Below are 18,494 nucleotides of genomic sequence, written 5' to 3'. Positions count from 1 at the left end.
TTGGTACTTGCTGGTTTGCGTCAAATTCAGGAGCTGAACCTTTAGCAGGTAAAAGTAGTTTTCAGAATAAAACTAGGAGGTTTGGCTGGTTTTAATAAAACTGTTGAGCTTTAAATCAGTCCAGGCCCTGCCTGAGGAAGATGTCAGAGGTGACATGTAACGATGAAGACATCATAAGCCTTTGTCGCATGGACCTGTACGGGTGTACGACAGCATCACCTGCGTGCAGGTGATGCTGTCATGCAGTATCCTGAAGCCACACTCGAGTCAATGCTAAGTGAGCTTTTGTATCTTATTTGACCGCATCTGAAGGCTGCACACATGGGGTGTGCAGCTGACATGCAAGTCCCCGTAGGACACCTGTAGGTTGTAAACACAAATGCTCTGATTGTCTAAGTTCAGAGCTTTTAACAGTCAGGTTGCTCGCAAGGAGCACGCACGTATTCCATAAACAGCACTAAAAGGCTTCCCTGCACTGTGCGCAGGATTTGGGGTGTTGAAAAGAGGTAAAAAATCATAAACAACATGGCTGCATCTCACCTACTTCACCCTTACTTTAGTGTTGTTTAGGTGTTCACTATGACCAGTCAGCTGCAGCATGTCTGTATTAAAAAATGTGGATGAACATTTTTTCTCTATAGGCTCAACTAGCGGTCTCAAACTTTGATATTTGGCGTGGGCTGCCTGCGTGCCCCGAACAAGTTTGACCATTTTTCCCCTCACAGCTAGTCTGTGTCCACCCGTAAAGGCAGTTGTGACTTAGACCACGGACACACAGTTCCTGATTGGTCAAACCTCAACCTGGTTTAACTGTTCATGTACGTTCAGTTGCCATGTATTTGGTACAGTCGTAGAAACTTCGACGCTAGAAAGCCTGAAACGCGTGTCTTCATGTGTTTACATATACTTTTAATTGGAAGTGGCCACTTAAACACGCAATAACAGGAGGTGTGAACGTAACTTAACATCTTTCTGATTGTCCGTTTTAAAGAATCGTGTGGAGGTTTGTGTTTGCTCTACTCTGCTTTTATTCTGAAGGTCACACTTTTACCCCTTTTTCCTAAGAAAAATGATTGTCTGTTGGGTGTAGGTGTGAAGCAGCTGAGAGTTTACTGTTAAGCTGCTCACCTCCACCTCAAACGTGTTCATACGTCAATGAAGCTGTCAGCTGTCATGTTGCTGAGGCTGCACTCAGCCAGTCCCACCTGCACGGATACGGACATTCCCGTAAAACACAGTTCTGCCTGATCAGCAAATCACAAATCACACCCTAGATATGATCCTCCCCCCGATGAAGGGGGAGGTGGATCACTGAGAAATTCGAGCTCCTGTCAGCAGGGATGCTGGCTTCACAGGAACAGGCAAATTACACCAGATTCCTGCAACCCGAGCTGTCAATCGCAAATCAATCATTAAATAATTCAACAGCCGAGGCATCAATAAAGTTGAAGCCCCGGGGAGATGACACTGCACCCTCAGGCTGTGCTGACAAACGGAGGCTCTAACCTGCAAGAAGACAAGACCTCTGGTAGGTATCTGGCCACAAGCTAGTGTGCCTGGACCTGAACAAAGACGGAAAGCAGGAAGAGAAGTAAACCCCTTCCTGCAGGGGGACAGGAAGTTGATACTCATTGCTGCACAAGGACAGGAAAAAGAAACTTGTACCTACACAAATACAGAAAGACCCCTCATGAGTACAGGAAGGAGACACGTATGCCTGGACATGGACAGGAAGCAGATTCTCATTCCTGGACATGGATAGGAAGCAGACACTCGAACCTGGACACTGACAGGAAGCAGACATTTATGCCTGGACATGGGCAGGAAGCAGATTCTCATACCTGGACATAGACAGGAAACAGATTCTTATACCTGGACATAAACAGGAAGCAGATTCTCATACCAGGACATGGATTGGAAGCAGACACTTGAACCTGGACACTGCCCATAGGAAAAATCTGTTGCTCATATGTTGCTTGATCTCGTCTCTTGAGATCAGTTTGAGCGTCTCATATTCGTATCATTCTGTGATCATATGCTTCTTAACTCTTGCTCCTAAGGGTCCCTTAGGAGCAAGAGTTAAGATATAATGAGAAAAGACATCACTGAGACAAATGAGGTTGAGTTGAGATAACGGTTTGAGCAATAATTAAGAAGTGGGAGAGACGAACCTAAGACGCTCATGAGACAAATCTGAGAAGAATGAGTCCTAAAAGAGATCTCATCATTGTCTGTCTGATGTCTCTTTCATGTCTTAATCATTTCTCTTGAATGTCTAACCAAAGCCGTTAATGAGAATATTTGAGATATATTTGAGAAAGAAAAGAGAATTTATTTTTATAGCAATGGTCGCCAATCCTGGTCCTCAAGGGCCACCATCCTGTAGGGTTTAGATGTTTCTTTGCTCCCCAGATGTGAATCAACAGGTGATTAACCACCTCCTGCAGAACTTGAGGAGGCAATTCAACCACTGCAGCAGATCTGTTGGAGCAGGAAAACAGCTAAAACATCCAGAACAGTGACCTTCAAGGACCAGGATGGGAAACCACTGATATACAGTAACAGTAAAACAAAACTAGAAATGTAAATGCTTTACACTTTATTTGGGCAGCACCATCATCAGTACAGCATTTGAATTGCGGTAGCAGTATTAGACACTTTTTAAAATATTAAATGCATTAAGTACATGAACCGTGGCGTACTCAATCTGGTTGACATGCTGGTCATGAATACTTCCAGATTTTAAACAACACACTGAAAAAAAACATTATAAAAACATAAACATAAAAACATTCTCTGAAACTTGCAGACTATCAAATCCATGAACCAATTTGAGAACCAAATTAAGATTAAAAATAAGAAAAAAGATGGAAGAGAAACCAGTCCGCATACTGTAGATCATAGCAGTGGCCTTAGAACCTGCTCTGCCCTACATTTGCTGACAAGTTTCAAAAATATGTCTTTTGAGGACATGACCGTCTTAATGATTTAACTTTTTTTTCTTGAAATTGTAATTAAGTTATATAAATATGTAAGCAATAAACAACTTTTTTAAGTTGAACATAAATAAAATAAAAAATATTATTTTCTCGAGATGAACTGTAATGGTGTCATCATAAGACTCATTTTAGGGCTTGTACTACTCTCATTTTTCTTTTTGCTGAGACAATAAAAAAATAGGCTAAAACAAGATCTAAATTATTGAGCAACCAGAGACAGAACCATTTATGTCTTTCACTGAGACGTAACTGAGATAGGGATTTGAAGTAAGGATATCAAATTGAGACAAACTTGAGCGCAACATAATATGGCTCATTTTTCTCTCAATTGAGATCTGGAGAAGAGACAGTTGTGAGAGAATTTTGAGATCTCAAACAGTGCTCACTGTGAGACTTATTTCTCAGGAGAAATGTTTGAGAAGAATGAGAAAAGCAGTTTAGTCTCAAACAGTTCTCATTTATGTCTAGGAGACGTAAATGTGACAGAAACGAGATCTCATCTTCAGTTTTGCTTTGCTATGGGTGACAGGAAGCAGACACGTATGCCTGGATATGGACAGGAAGTAGACACTCATACCTGGATATGGACAAGAAGCAGACACTCATACCTTGACTTAGACAGGAATCAGACACAAATGCCTGGACATGGACAGGAATCAGATACTCATACCTGGACATGGATAGGAAGCAGATACTCGAACCTGGACACTGACAGAAATAAGACGCTTGGAGGGGTTCAGAAAGCAGATGCTTTTTAAGTAAATTTACATTTAACTAAAATGCTCTAATTATGAATTATTTAGACAGATGTCCAACCACAGACTGCCCACATCTGTGACATTTTTTAGGGTCATGTGACACACCTCTTTCCATTGGCCTTATTCAAACCAGTTAAAAAGAAAAAAGGTAAATTTGTGGAACCAGCCATCAGTCAGTTGGAATCCACCAACTGTGGTTGATTTAGAGCTCAGGATTGGACAGTCAGCTTTCAGTCAACCAACCATGGATCAAACGGGTTGATAAATAGTTCAACTTTCCTGGAATGATTGAACCAAGCTGCTGGAGATCAAGATTTTAATTCTATAAATTAACTTATTTCAACGATTTATATTTATTTGAGCTGATATTAGAACCTTTATCTAGATAAGAAATTTTAAAAACATCCTAGCAAACAGCTGACAAATGACTGAATTTGATTCCATTTGATATTAATTTTGCTTTTATTATGAAAGAGCTTAGAAATCTCAAGAACCATCCATCTGTCCATCCGTAGATATTGATTTGCAAAAGACCTTTTGTTTTGGTGACGTAAAAAAAAACAAAAAAGACAGTTTTTGCAGCGAAAATATGACATACATAACAGTTGATTAATTAATTGATTAATAATTTTACTGCGACAGACTGACGACCTGTCCAAGATGTCCACTCCCTTTGCCCATAAGTGCGGCAGCCCTGTGACCCCAAAAGGGACAAAACGGAAAAAGATAAGTGAATGTATGAATAATTTTACATCGTGTTAAAGATCAATTCTAAGTCAATAACACTTTTTTTTCTCAATGGTAGCCCCCAAATAAAATGATAAAAACGTTTTTACTCCGTAGAAGAAATGCTGTTAATGCAAAGTGGTTCAACTTATTTTATGATCTAATCTCCAGTTTTTCGTATAAAATAAAAATTGAAAAACCCTTTATAGCAGGCTTTATTAAATAGCTAATCAATTACTAAACTCATTCATGTTTTACAAAAAAATAAAAAATTGGTGAAACAAGCTCAAGCTCAATATTTTTGTCTGTCAATAAACTGTAGAAAAATAAACATATCTGTAATTCAAAATACAATCATTAGCAAAGGTATGCTGGGATTTCAGAGACAGTTGTTACAATTCAGCAAACTTATGATCAATGGTTTATTATACAGTTTATTCATGTTTATCAACCTGATTCTTCTGATTTTGTTCATAAAATCAGTTTCTTTTAGGATAATCAGATAATTTAAACGATCAAGATTTAAAAATACTTTACTTTTTTATTGTAAATATAATGATGTTGATTTGAAAATTAAGATTTGGATGGTATTTCAGTGTTTCAGAGTTTTGTTGTATCAGGGATGGATGAAGGTTGCTCTTCCTCCTCATTCTGCATTGATCATCGCTGCTCCCTACCCCCTCCTATGGTTGCCGTATGGAGTGGGCCCCCCCTCTTTCGGTTTTATTTGCACCTTAGACATGTAGGGTCCTTGGTAGGGGGGGTGCTTGGACATCATTGCAAGCAAGCAGCAGATGTCCTCCTGGCACCCTACCCGCCAATTTTAACCGCACCTTAGACATTTAGGGGCCCCTTGGTGGGGAGGGTGAGGGGACATCACTCTGAGTAATCAGGAGATGTCCCCTTAGTGCCATACTCGCCAATTTTAACTGCACCCCCCTTAGTACACACACCCCTCCCCCTTCAATATATACATTCCAACATAAACACACACACATGCACACACACACCCTTTCAAACACACATACACGCACACACATTTTGCAAGGAAGGTGGGACCTAGGTCCATCTGTCCCCTACACCTTCCCTGGTGGGGGGTGCGGGCCCCTTGGCGACGGCGGCCGTGTCCCCTGGGTGCCGGCTCCCTGGGCCCGGCGGTGCTCTCTCCGCACGGTGGGGGGGTTCACATTACACCTGAGCCGGGGGTGTTCGTGTCCCTGGGGGGTGGGTCCTGGTCCTTGCCCCTGAGTGCTGGGCCCCGCCAAACTTCCAACAGTGGCCGAGCCTGGTCGGGCCATATTTACAACACCCCTTGTGGGCCACCCTTATTTCCCCGGGGTTCCCCCCTCCTGGGCGGGGGCGGCGGGCCCCTGCCTTGCTCCTCCCTGGACCAACCGTGGGCCGGGTGGGTGGCTACCTGGAGTGCGGAGCGGGTCTCCCTTGGGGGGTCCTGGCTCGTACCTGGGGTTGGGGCGGGGGGATGCCCGGAACTCCTGGGTGGTGGTGGGGTGCTCGTCTGGGGCTGTGGGCGTCCTTCTCCGGTGGGGCCCTGCGTTGGGCTCTTCCGGGGCGGCGGGGGGGCTGCTTTCCTGGTTGGGCTGGGGCGGCGCTCTCTTTCCCTCCGCGCCTCCCTGCTCTCTGGCTCTGGGGGCCTCACGGCGGTCCTGCTGGCCCTGGCCTGGGTGGCGGTCTTGGTCGCCCGGGGGGCGGTTGTTCACGGCCTGTTCCCGTGTGGCGCTGGGGGGATTCCGGCTGCTGCTGCGGCGGTCGTCTTGGGGTGGGGATGGCTGGGCAGTCTCCCTCCTTTTCACGTTCCACCATCCATTTTAGAAGAACATAAACACTCACCTGAGCACAGGTGTTAGCTCACCTTTGCTCTAACAGTTTGTATGATTGAATGACTGAAATATTTCACACTAGTTGGTTTTAAGGCATAAGTATACGTGTGAACACTATCTGTTTTGTGTACATGTTGACATGTGGACGTTTTTTGCGGCTAGCAGGTGTGTTGATAATATTTGAGTGTGTGTGAACAGGCCCCGCCCTTTTTGTACTACATTTGAACCTTACTGTAATGATAAACAACCAGTAAACCTGTCTGCTCTATGCTGCTTCATGGTCTTACCCCCCCCCTCTCACTATCCCCCCCCCCCCCCCCCTCTCTAACATCTCTCTCTCTTCTTCCCTTCTTTCCTTTTCCGTCCGGTCCAACACACAAGATTTTCAAACATGGTTGAAATTAATAAAGTTTGGCCTCAATTACAAAAGGGGTTTATTCAGACATACCTTTGGTTTGTCTGAAGATTAATAACCCCTCTTGTTAAAGTAAAATATGTCCAACACAAGAGGCCCTCAGCTCTCATCTGCCTGCCTAGCTGTTGGACAGGACAAGTTATTAAAAAAAAAAAAAAAAAAAAAGATCATCGCTGCTTTAAAGCAGAGAGTCTGCTGAGGCGAACTTATCCCTGCTAACATCTGTAAAAACATCTGTTTGAGTCACTGATCACTGAAATAAGCTAGTTTGAATTTACAATTTACTTTGGTTAATTACTGATAAATTGGGGTTTTATATCTGTTGATCAGTCAAACTTTTTGGCAACACATACATTTGTTTCCTTTTTCAGGTCCAAACTGCATCAGTTTTAAGGTTTTTTTGGTCCAAACTTTTTAATAACTTCAATGCAAATGTGTCAGGAACTGCTGGTGTTGGAGCCAAAACTGCAGGAGTTAAGACTTAAAACTTCAGTAAATGAACTCAAACATGACAAAAAATATTAAATAAAACTGGTATCTAGCAGCAGAGCTGACCAAGATAGACAAAAAAGCAGAATACACTGAGGATGCATGACTAAACTGAACAGCTGTGGGGGAAAATCCAACGAAAGCAAGTGGAGTTTGTGAACCAAGAAAGCATAACTGAGCTCAAGCAAACCAATAATCCACACAAAACTGGCTCCAACAGAAAATGTGGTAAAATTCCCCAAAGTAAACATCTGATTCAGTCTTTATTGCTTCCAGTTTTTTCTCTGGGTTTTTCTGGGATCAATCTAACAAGTCTTCTGTCAAGGAATTTTTTTTTTCATTAGATAACATATTGATGCAGAAAAATCCTCATTTTTCATGAATTTCTCTTCAGTTTCAGTGTGTTTGACACATTACTGATGGTTTCCTGTCTTCCTCCGGGTTGTGTTGTAGGTTTGAGCGTCTGAATCCTCCTGTTTCTGGAAGCAGCGCTTGGAAACGCCCTCTCTGAGGAGGCCAGCGCTCCCACCGAGTGTTGCTCCACTTTGTAAAGCGCCTGCTTTGATGAAAGGCTCTATTACTTTTCCCAGTTCCACCCAACCCCCCCCCCCCCCCATTTTAGTTACAGCCCCAGCACGCTCTGTCTGCCGGCGCTCACTGGGAGAATGGACGGAGGACACATCTCTCTGGTATCCCGGTGCTTTTCTACTGATTTCTAATCACAGCGGATAGGTGGTTCCACACTTCAGTGGTAATGGAGTGCTGCAGCTTCCTGGAGTGATGCTCAGCTGGTCTAGGTTCTCTTCCTGAGGCTTTCTCCGGGACTCCACAACAAGAAGCTGGAAAGTGACCAAGCATGAAGCTACGTTCACACCTTCAAGCGTCCAGATCCAGTGAAAAGTCTGTGTAAATGGCTACGTTCACACTGCAGGGCTTAATGCTCAATTCGGATTTTTTGAAAAAATCCGAATGATTTGCTAGACCGTTCACATTTCCAAGTAAATCCGAACTTTTGTGATCTCCAGTGTGAGCGTGACACGACCCAAACGAGACCCGCATGCGCAGAAGCCAGAAGAATACTCAACGGTGAACGACGTCACTCGTTGTTTGCGGAGCAAACGTTAACAATGGATGTCAACAACAGTGTTGTCAAAAGCGGAGCTCTTTTTGTAATATTAAATTTATTTTCACGAAGGAGCAGCACAATTACAATCTTCTCATTTTAAGAAGGCATTGGAGTCGGGATCGTCTGTACCCACTGTAGTGGAATAGGAATGTGTATGTGTTGGGGCCGCGCCCCCGCGTGTGTGTGTGTGCAAGCGCGTGCCGCGATAGAGAATGGGGGGGGAGGGGGGGGGGCAGTGTGGGCGCGCATTCATGTTGTGTGTTACGGAGGACGGTAATAAAAGAAGTTTTCCCCCAGAATAAATGCTATGGACTCTTTATTAACCCGTTCTGGAGAATCTAAGGATCAGAACAGGGAGGAGGAGGAGGATCGCCTCGGGTCCCCCGCGCTTCTGAGCACAGTTGGAAAGGGGAGAAAGAAAAAAAAGTTATCGCGGGAAAGGTTCAACACCACGCTCTGCCATTTATCTGGAAATTTTTTCAAAAACCGCCCAGTTGCAATAAGAGCCCTGGAGTTTGGCCTGAAAAGAGCGATCACCCCAAATATTAATCCAATCAGTGACCTCCCTTCCCTTCCACTGACTGGTCTCAGCAGCATCGTCCACCATGGTTGATGTTTACGTTCTCGTTCCCGCCTACTTCAACGCAAAATGATGACGTTTGTTGCGAGTCGATGACGTACGGTTCGGAATCAAGTCGCCTGGCCGGTCAGACGGCGGTCGCAATTGAAAAGAACGGCTACAATTCGGAATCAGGACGGCAAACCCACGGGGCCTGGGTCGCATTTGAAAAGATCGGATCTGTGTCATTCAGACTGTCATGAAAAGATCGGAATTGGGCCGCTTAGGGGCAAAAAATTCGGAATTGCGTCGTTTCAGCCTGCAGTGTGAACGTAGCCAATGTGCGTTTCAGGCTTCCACGTTCAAAGCAATATCTACAACTATTTTTAGGTTCCACAAAACCCACAGCCATTAAATGAGTATAGAAAGTTAAACCAGGTTGAACTTTGACCAATCAGGGACTCAGATTTGGTAGTTATGTATGAATAGCGTTCCTTTTAGTTCATGGAAGTGCCAACCATTTCATAATTAATCATGGAGAAGAAATTAATAAGTGCAGTTTGTGCTCAGCCAGATTCATATGACACCAAGTAGGGCTGAACAATATGAGGAAAACTCGGGATATGCGATATTAGTGATTAATATTGCGATGACGATATAACTTGCGATAAAAGAACAAATAGCAAAAACAACAAAAACATTTCCATTTCACTGCAAAAGTTTAAATTAAAAAGGAGACAAAATAACTTAAGTTATTCTCCAAATGACCCACATCTAATTAGGAGGGCAACATCTAACATAAAAGCTACATCTGATTGGTCAACGACGTAAAGGGCTCCATCTGATTGGCCAAATGCATATAGGGATTTATTCAATCTCATTAACTAGTTCAAGTTGCCATAAGATTGTTTTAGCAGATTTAAAGTTTACCATTTATTGCAATTTTCGCCGACTTTTGCTATATGAATATTGCACAGCTTGAAATTGCGATAACGATAAATTTGCTATTAATTGTGCAGGCCTAACGCCAAGTCTTTCATACATCGAAATCGAGCTGTGAGATTTACGAGATTTGGACCAAGATTTCACACCAAGCCGCTTTCAAATGTAGTCAGCTGGGATCATAACACATCTGAGTCAGGGGGTGCCGTGTCCCGGTGGTGTGGGTTCTGGTCCTGGCCCCTGGGCGCCGGCCTCCTTCACATTTTCCAACTGCGGATGAGCCTGGTCGGGCCATATTTACAACGCCCCTTGGGGATCCTCGCTCCTCTTGGGCGTCCTCCTCCTGGGCGGGGGTCCGCCCCCTGCCTTGCTCTCTCCTGTAATAACCATAGCCTGGGTGGGGCTGCCTGGAGCGTGGGGGTGGGTCTTCCCTGGGGGCCCTGACTCGTGCATGGGGCTGGAGTGGGGGGATGCTCAGGACTCCTGGGTGGCTGTGGGCCGCCTTTCTGGGGCTTGGGGTGCCCCCCTTGGGCGGGGCCCCTCATTGGGCCCCGCGGATGCGGTGGAGAGGATGCTCTACGGGTCGCTCTGGGGCTTGCACTCTCTACCCCCTGTGATCCCCTGTGCTCCCCTGCTCTCTGGCGTTGGGGGCCTCTGTGGCGTTCCCGCTTTGTGAATGTTAGTGGTAGTATGTCCATGTAGACTTGTTTGTGTGTGAACACTTTTGGAGCCAACAGGTGTGTTTATAAAGTTTGAGTGTGTGTTTGGAGACAGGGCCCGCCCATTTTTGATTTTTCATGCATCTTAACATGTCAGTCGTGATTATATAGCTCCAGCAACTTGTTGCTTTCTGAAGCTTCATGATCTTACCCTCGCTACTATAATTCCCCCCCCCCCCCCCCCCCATCTGTCATCCCTCTCTCTTCTTTCCTCCTTTTCTTTTCCGTCCGGTCCAACAAAAAATATTTACAAAAATATAATTAACATGAATAAAGTTTAGCTGAAATTACAAAAGGGGTTTATTTAAATATACATCTGGTGTATCATAAGATTCATAACCCCTGTTGTAAAAGTAAAATATGTCCAACACAAAAGGCTTTCAGCTCTCATCTGTTTGCTTAGCTGTTGGACAGGACAGGTTAGAAAAAAAAAAGAAAATAAAAAAATAACATAATAATGTAGTCAGAGTGCACTAGTTAATATTAGCAAAAGAAAAATCAGTACAAGCCCCTCCTATTGTGAACACCACAGGCTCGAATGCGCGTCACATGCCTGGTGTGGACGCACTGCTTGGTCTGTCTCAATCTCAGTTATGGGGATAGGTCCAGTCGAAATCAGCTGATCTGGTTCTGAAGGTGTTCCAGTTAGATGGTCAGTAGGTCCTCACCAGTCTTGGCAAGTCATTCTGCTCTAGTCTAAGTTAGTTAGACTGATTTTTCAGCTATCTGTTTGAACTAGATCAGATGGTTTGACCTGCCTCAAAATGAGTGCCTCCATTTACTTGCAAGTGAATCCTGTTGTAGTTGTTAACAGTGTAAATGTAAAAGGTGGACCTAACAAATACCGAAGGAGACAAGACCCTCATATTCTATTGCTAATTTTAAAGCAAGAAAACCCCTTTGAACCAAAAGTTGCAGTTCTTCCGATGACCATTAGAGGCTGGTTTCAGACAGAAACAATTTCCAATGTCAAGAAATATTCTACTGTACACCAAACTGTTTCAGAAACTTTTTCTTTCCATTTAGAAACTTGAGGGGATTAGTTTTTGAAAAACTGTCATTTTCATTTCATCGCTTTAACTTTGGATTTTTAGTTCTAGTGTTGACATTCTTTTGACAACCGTAACTCTTCTACCGTTTACGCGGTTCACACAAATCCAACAGTTTCCAAAATGGAGAAAAGCAGCTTTGAGCTGATATGCAACACTTTACAGTAGTGGAGTGTTTATACAATCAACATAAATCAGCTGATTCTGTCACAGAGATAACAGGAATGTGTTAATCAGTGCCAAACTGATATGAAAAGCCGCTTTTCTCCACATCAAAATCTACTGATTAATTTTGATTACGTTAGCAGTTGAAGTATTTTTTTTATTCTTCCTCTCCTAAAGTATTATTTATTTTTTACCTGTATTCCAGATTATAAATATTTACTCTGTAAATTTACTGACTTTTCTGCTGTCTTGACTTTTCTTGGTGTTTGTGTGACTTGACCTTCACCTGCTGTGTAGAAGAAGCTGCTGGAGGCGGAAAAGGCGTTTATTTTCCGGGGATGATGAAGAATCGGTTTTTGCTTGTTAGAGCTCTACATTTATATCGATTCATCCTCTTTTTTTCTGCTTGTAGCTGTAATTGAAGCTACTCGCTGCTCTTGTTAAGCGGCAAATGAGAGAACGGGGAGTTTGGTTTCCAGATCTGATTCCAAGACTTGTCTCGTTTTTTTGGAAGTTTTTTTCCTTCTCTCCGCTTTAATGCATCTGCTTTTGTTGAGTGTAATGGGCATTGATGTTGTTCTTATTGAACAAATCATTGGGATCCAAAAGGAAGCAGATCTGCTTCTGCTGGATCATATTGAGTTAACATTGATTCAGGATTTTCTCTGACCTCTGGATCACTTTGGAATAAAAAAAGTCACATTAACTCAGTGAACTGAGTTAAAAACACATGACGAGCTCGACACAGATCCGCTTTGGTTTGCGCCTAATGTTTATCTTTGAGAAGCACTTTAAAACTTCTCCACCTAAAGATGAAAACCTTGGAATAATTTACAACTTTTTCTGAAAAATATGGCAAAAAATACCAGAGATTAATGGTGTCGGAGCTGTTCTTTCCTAATATTAGACAATAAAGGGCCTTTTAATCAAAAATAAGGAAACAATGATGAAAGCAGATGATGGTAGCTGGTTGTCTGTGAGGAACTTGAAGTGCCTCATTTTTTTCTCTTGCCATGCAAACACGAGTGGTTGACCTCACTGCAACCTTTTGGACCGAAGAGATCCTCGCCTGCTGGAGAGCTGAGCATAAAAGCACTTTTGTAATGGCTCAGTCAAACTCCTCTGACAGTCTTAAGCATCACAGAAAGAAGTCGTCTTCATGTGGAGTAGTGTTCATATGTGGAGGGGACAGAGATGGCTTTAGAAAGACACGGAAAATGAACTTGTTTTGTCTCAGAAGCAGATTCTTCATAGACTTTTGGTAGAAAAATGTTGACATTTCAAAAATGAATTGGAGTGTGTGAGATTCCGGCCTGATGGTCCTTCTGTGGGGGTGGATCCGTGAATCTTTTGCAGCCTGAGTCAACACAGACTCCATTGGGGAAGGATGCAGTCATATCACCTGGCATCGTCAGACCATTAAGATGGTTTGGTACCATGGAACCCTGTGGAGCTAAACAGCCTTAGTCACCTTGTTCATGCAGGAGATTATTACTTATGCCTGCGTCATATGCTCCCAAAAGGGGGGTTGGCCTGTACAGGTGCTGCAAGTTTTTGGGTTGTCCAGGCCCATAGAGGGTGTGAGAGAGGAGTGGCTGCATCTTAAGGGGAGCGCAGATGTATCTTTCAGTTACCGTGAGGCTCTTGTCTTTAGCAAACCTTGTGAATTTTAATAAAGCCTGGTGGAAATTAAAACAACAACAAAACACTGACTAGTTGCTGTCTGGAAGCAGCTGAACATTCTGAGGCTTCGGTCCCAGAAACCACAGCTGCTCATAACTCAGAGATGCTTCTTTGAGGTAAAAGTGAAAGTCTGACGAGCCAGAGATGAGCCAGAGGCAGGAACCACAGCCAGGTGTAGGAGTAGGAGCAAAGGCGAGGTAAACGGTCAGGAACTGGAGCACGGATGAGCCAACTGGAGTCTGGAAGCACTCCCACTCCCCAGGAGGGGAGAGGAAAAGAGGGACAATACATGAATCGCACTGCACCAGACAGAGGCATGGAGAACTAAATGATAAATTATGATCAAGAATAGCTTAGTTTCATCCGTCGCAACCAGAAGCAAAACAAAAGTCTTCAGGGAAACTGCCAATGAAACAGAGTTCCATCCCAGTTATTGTTGTTTAACTGAACACAGTGTGGATTCATCTGTAACTCACAGAGGAGCACAGGGCTGTGATTACAGCACAGACGCTGTTCTAATCAACGTCAGGATTGACCCCAAGAGGCCCGACCCACCATCAGAGAGCTGTAACCTAAAATCCTGGAATTATATCCCTAATTTTTTTCAATAAATTTAGGAGAAACATGTTTTTAGTGTGATTAGAATCTTGAATTTCCATTAAAAACTAATTAAAAAAAAGATGTGTAAAGGTATCAAAACTTGTTCTCTTTTATAGGGAAGCAGCGCTCTCTGGTGGACAGAGTCCCACATTTGATGCTTTCACTTTTCTAACCATTTGTGTAGTTTTTTTATGTATTTCTGCAGTTGTTTTGTGTGTCTTTGACTCATCTGTCGTCCTGTTTCTGCAGGTTTTTAATCGTTTTGGGCTGCTTGATTCTGGCCATCCTGACCACCTTCAAGGAGCACGAGAACACGTCTGCACACTGGCTGGTCATCCTGGTGAGACGCCGTTCACACCACTTCACTGACTTTTTACCAGCCTTTTTTTTTGCAAACTTATGTTTGTAAGAGATGCATCACTTTGCCTTGTGTGTTTTTTCACATTTCCACATTTTTCTACATTCTGTCATCCTGATCCCCCCTTTTCTCTAATCATTTGACGCTCCTAATTTACATGGAGTGTGCATTTTAAGAAAAACGTCAAAGCTTTAAACTAGCTAGAATTTTTTTTGGGAGGATACTTTGATGCTGTGAGTAAAGGAGTGGTGTTGTTTGCAGGAAACCTTCGCCATCTTCATCTTCGGGGCGGAGTTTGGGTTGCGGATCTGGGCAGCGGGTTGCTGCTGTCGCTATAAAGGATGGAGAGGGAGGCTGAAGTTTGCGCGTAAACCTCTGTGCATCTTAGGTGAGGAGGCAGACGCCTGCTGCAGAGAATGGACAGAGCTCCTTCTAGGAGTAGATAAAGGATCCGTGTTTTCAAACCGGGCATTTGAAACACATTAAAGAACGTGTTAAACAGGCATTCTTGAATGTGCATTTAACCCAGTGGACGAGCTGGAAAAGGGGGATTATTTTTCTTTTTTTACTGTTCACTAGCTCAAATCCACCCCCTACAGTTGGAAGAGGTTTGTTTGGGAAGGTTGAAGTGGAGCACATCTGTTAGATCTTGCTCCAGACTTTCCAGCTCTATTCTGAAATACAAAAAAATGTGGTGTCATAGAATTCTGACCAGGCACAAACTGAATTTATCTGTTTCTCCTCTGTGATCAATTTCTAACAGTTGGCACTTTCATTAATGGAAGAAATAGTATTCATACATCCGTACCAAATCCAGGTCCCTGATTGGTTGAATTTCAACCGGTTTAACTTTCAATGGGCTCTTGCCTCACAGCAAGAAGGTCCCGGCAGGGGGACCTGAAAGAGAATCACCAATGGGGGACCTTTTTGTGTGGAGTTTGCCTGTTCTCTCCGTGCATGTGTGGGTTTTCTACGGGGACTCAGGCTTCCTCCCACTGTCCAAAAACATGCTTCATAGGTTAATTTGTTACTCTAAATTGTCCTTAGGTGTGAATGGGATTGTGTATAGGTGACTTTTCCGGCTGACACAATGGCCCCAAAAGGGACAGAACAGGTTTAGAAGATGAGTGATGAAAGCTTCAGCATTTGTTTTTGAAAGCTTCTAGCTGCTGTCTTGGATTCCCCAGACATCTTCGTGCTGATCGCCTCTGTGCCGGTGGTAGTGGTGCGGAACCAAGGCAACGTGCTGGCCACGTCCCTGCGCAGCCTGCGCTTCCTGCAGATCCTGCGGATGCTGCGTATGGACCGGAGGGGAGGGACCTGGAAACTGCTGGGCTCTGCCATCTACGCACACAGTAAGGTAGGGATGACCTCAAGTGACCCCCAACTGATGCTAATGGAGGAACAATTTAAAAATACAATAAAGCTGAAAAAAGAAGGATCTGTTTATGCGGTCTTTGTTTGCAACACTCTGGAAGATTTTACTTTATTTACTTAAAGATTATCAAATGTATTTTATATTTTATTAATTTAAATTTTTTTTTAAAGATGCTAATTTCTAACTTGTGGTTAACTATAAAAGTTTTTAATTTTTTTTTCAATTTTAACTTAATCTATCTGATTTTTAAAAGCTTGTTGTTTACTTTAGGTTTTATGTTTCCTCAATGAATGTGTATTTTTGCACAGAGTTTTTAGCTTAAGTTGTTGCTGCCAAACACACTGGTGTCATCTGCAAAGAAAATGATTCCAAAAACTTTGATTCTTATCACGGATGCACAAATTTATCAAACAGAATAGACTCTAAATGTTTTGTTGTGTTGAAACTAGGCCTGCACAATAAATGGACAATGTATAATTATCAGGATATCAAATATTATTGATACGCATATCACAAAAGAGTTTACTGTGTTAACTGCGATAAATCAATATTTTGAAATGTTTACACACGTGCTAAAACAATTTCATGGCAGCTTGAAGTGTTTAACAAATCAAATGTCTAGTTGGATGGACCGTTTGAAGTTGAAACGGTTGGCACTTCTGTGAATTACAAGAGATGCCAGAGATTCCTTAAAAATACTTGCATAGTGATGTGTGATCGCAGCCTTTCATTTGAAATGGTCGCATGAACGCGATTTGCCGAGCCCAGTGTGAACGTAGCATGAAAGCTTTATGTTGGCGGTATTTCCCTCTCTAGGAGCTGATCACAGCCTGGTACATCGGCTTCCTGTCTCTCATCCTGGCGTCTTTCCTGGTTTACCTGGTGGAGAAGGATGATGTGTCTGTAGACGGGTCGGACCGGGAGGATCCTACAGTGCAGCCTAAGCAGCAGGACTTTGACACCTACGCAGACGCGCTGTGGTGGGGCCTGGTATGTTCCAGAAAACCAAGCAGAACTTTTATCAGTGTTGCGTTGCATCCTCAGTACGATTGGTTTTTATCCAGCTGTAGAATTTCAGCCCTTAAATCAGCTGTGCATCCTTCATGTGCTAATGAGGACGTCAGACTTTGAAGCTTCACAGTGGACCACTGAAGAATGAAAAAAAAAAAGCTTTGGTTTGAAGGACAAACCATATCAGGAGTTCCTGATTTAATGAAGGCCTCTAGTCAGAGTAGCTCTGATGCTATTTTATTTTTAAAGCAGCCTCATTAAAGCCTCTGTCCTTCCCACAGAGGACAAAAGTTCAGCCTATGTGACAGCTAGCATCTGCTCCACCAAAGCAACATGCTCCACCGCCTCCGCCTGCTTTACCCATATACTTTGATTAAGTCGGGTTCATTTAAAGCTGACAAAGATCAATTTTTTTTTGTTTTTTTAATTGTTGTGTGTTTGTTCTGCAAATGTTGTTTCACCTCTTCTTCAGATCACGCTCACCACCATCGGCTACGGGGACAAAACCCCCAAGACCTGGGCTGGAAGACTGTTAGCCGGCACTTTTGCTCTGATTGGAGTTTCCTTTTTCGCTTTGCCTGCAGTAAGAAATCATTCAAAAATCATTTTTAGAGATCATTTCTGTGAAACAAACAATGCGACATTTGGAGACTATAGGTTCTGAGTTGAAGCTTTGAAACCCCCTATGGAGGTCACGTCCAGCGGTTTATTTGAAGGCACCAGTGGCTGTTTTCTTCTGGTTTCAGGGTATTTTGGGTTCTGGTTTGGCTCTGAAGGTCCAAGAGCAGCACAGACAGAAGCACTTTGAGAAGCGCAGACATCCAGCAGCTGGGCTCATCCAGGTGAGGCGCCGCCTGACATCAGTAACATTTCTTATGTTTGGTTTGGTTCAAATGTTTGCTGCAGCTTCAAGCAGGAGCTCAACTAAGTGTAACTTATTTCTGTTTTGTTTTGTAACTTTGGTTGCTCTGTCTTCCTGTTTGAAGTCTGCCTGGCGATATTATTCCACCAATCCAGTCAGGGATGATCTTATTGCAACGTGGAGATTTTATGAAACCATCATCTCACTTCCATGTTTCAGGCAAGTGAATTGATGTTGTGTTTAGGGATTCAATCCTTCTTAACTTTCCATTTACTCCCCTGGGGCCTCATTTATAAACGTTGCGTACGCACAAAAGAAGGCGTACGCCACTCTCTACGCAATAGTTGAGATTTATAAAAAGCAAACTTGACGGGAAAATGTGCGGTCCTTCACGCAAGCTCTGACCCAGGCGTACGCACAAAAACGAGTAAAATGGGAAATGGCGACACCGTCGGCAGATGGAAGAAACACGTGAAAGTGAAAATGACAATACTGCCTCTCAGAAATAACATGAAGACTTCACAAAGCAAGTCTTACAATTAACAGCCTACACGAACACGAACACGTTTGATCGATCAGCAGTGAAACAAACAAAAAAAAAATCAAACGAAAATTACAACAGAAATTCAAATGAACACATATTTGCAAAAAGAAAAGTGAAATATTTTCTGCAATATTGGCATGTTGTGCAATTCATCCTCATAAATAATATATTTAACAGAACGAAATAATGCACAAAACTGACATTCCCGTCAATGTGTCCGTCTGGCGGAGCAGATATAGGTGCAATTAGACAGACAGATGGATAGATAGAGAT

The 18,494-nt window shown here is 43.2% G+C and overlaps 1 protein-coding gene across 1 annotated transcript in view; it reads left to right on the top strand.

Moving 5' to 3' along the window:
- The window catches only part of kcnq3 (potassium voltage-gated channel subfamily Q member 3), a 108,002-nt gene that overhangs the window by 77,767 nt on the left and 11,741 nt on the right, over nt 1-18,494 (top strand). Inside the window, exons 3-9 of the mRNA XM_020711392.2 lie at nt 14,318-14,408; nt 14,688-14,814; nt 15,614-15,786; nt 16,621-16,794; nt 17,288-17,398; nt 17,562-17,657; nt 17,802-17,896. Coding sequence (XP_020567051.2) covers nt 14,318-14,408; nt 14,688-14,814; nt 15,614-15,786; nt 16,621-16,794; nt 17,288-17,398; nt 17,562-17,657; nt 17,802-17,896 — 867 coding nt within the window. The remainder of the gene's footprint in view (nt 1-14,317; nt 14,409-14,687; nt 14,815-15,613; nt 15,787-16,620; nt 16,795-17,287; nt 17,399-17,561; nt 17,658-17,801; nt 17,897-18,494) is intronic.

The sequence above is a fragment of the Oryzias latipes genome, chromosome 17 (genome assembly GCF_002234675.1).
Source record: "Oryzias latipes chromosome 17, ASM223467v1".
Taxonomy (NCBI): Eukaryota; Metazoa; Chordata; class Actinopteri; order Beloniformes; family Adrianichthyidae; genus Oryzias; species Oryzias latipes.
Note: the sequence above shows the minus strand (reverse complement) of the source record. Positions and strands in the feature narration are given on the sequence as shown.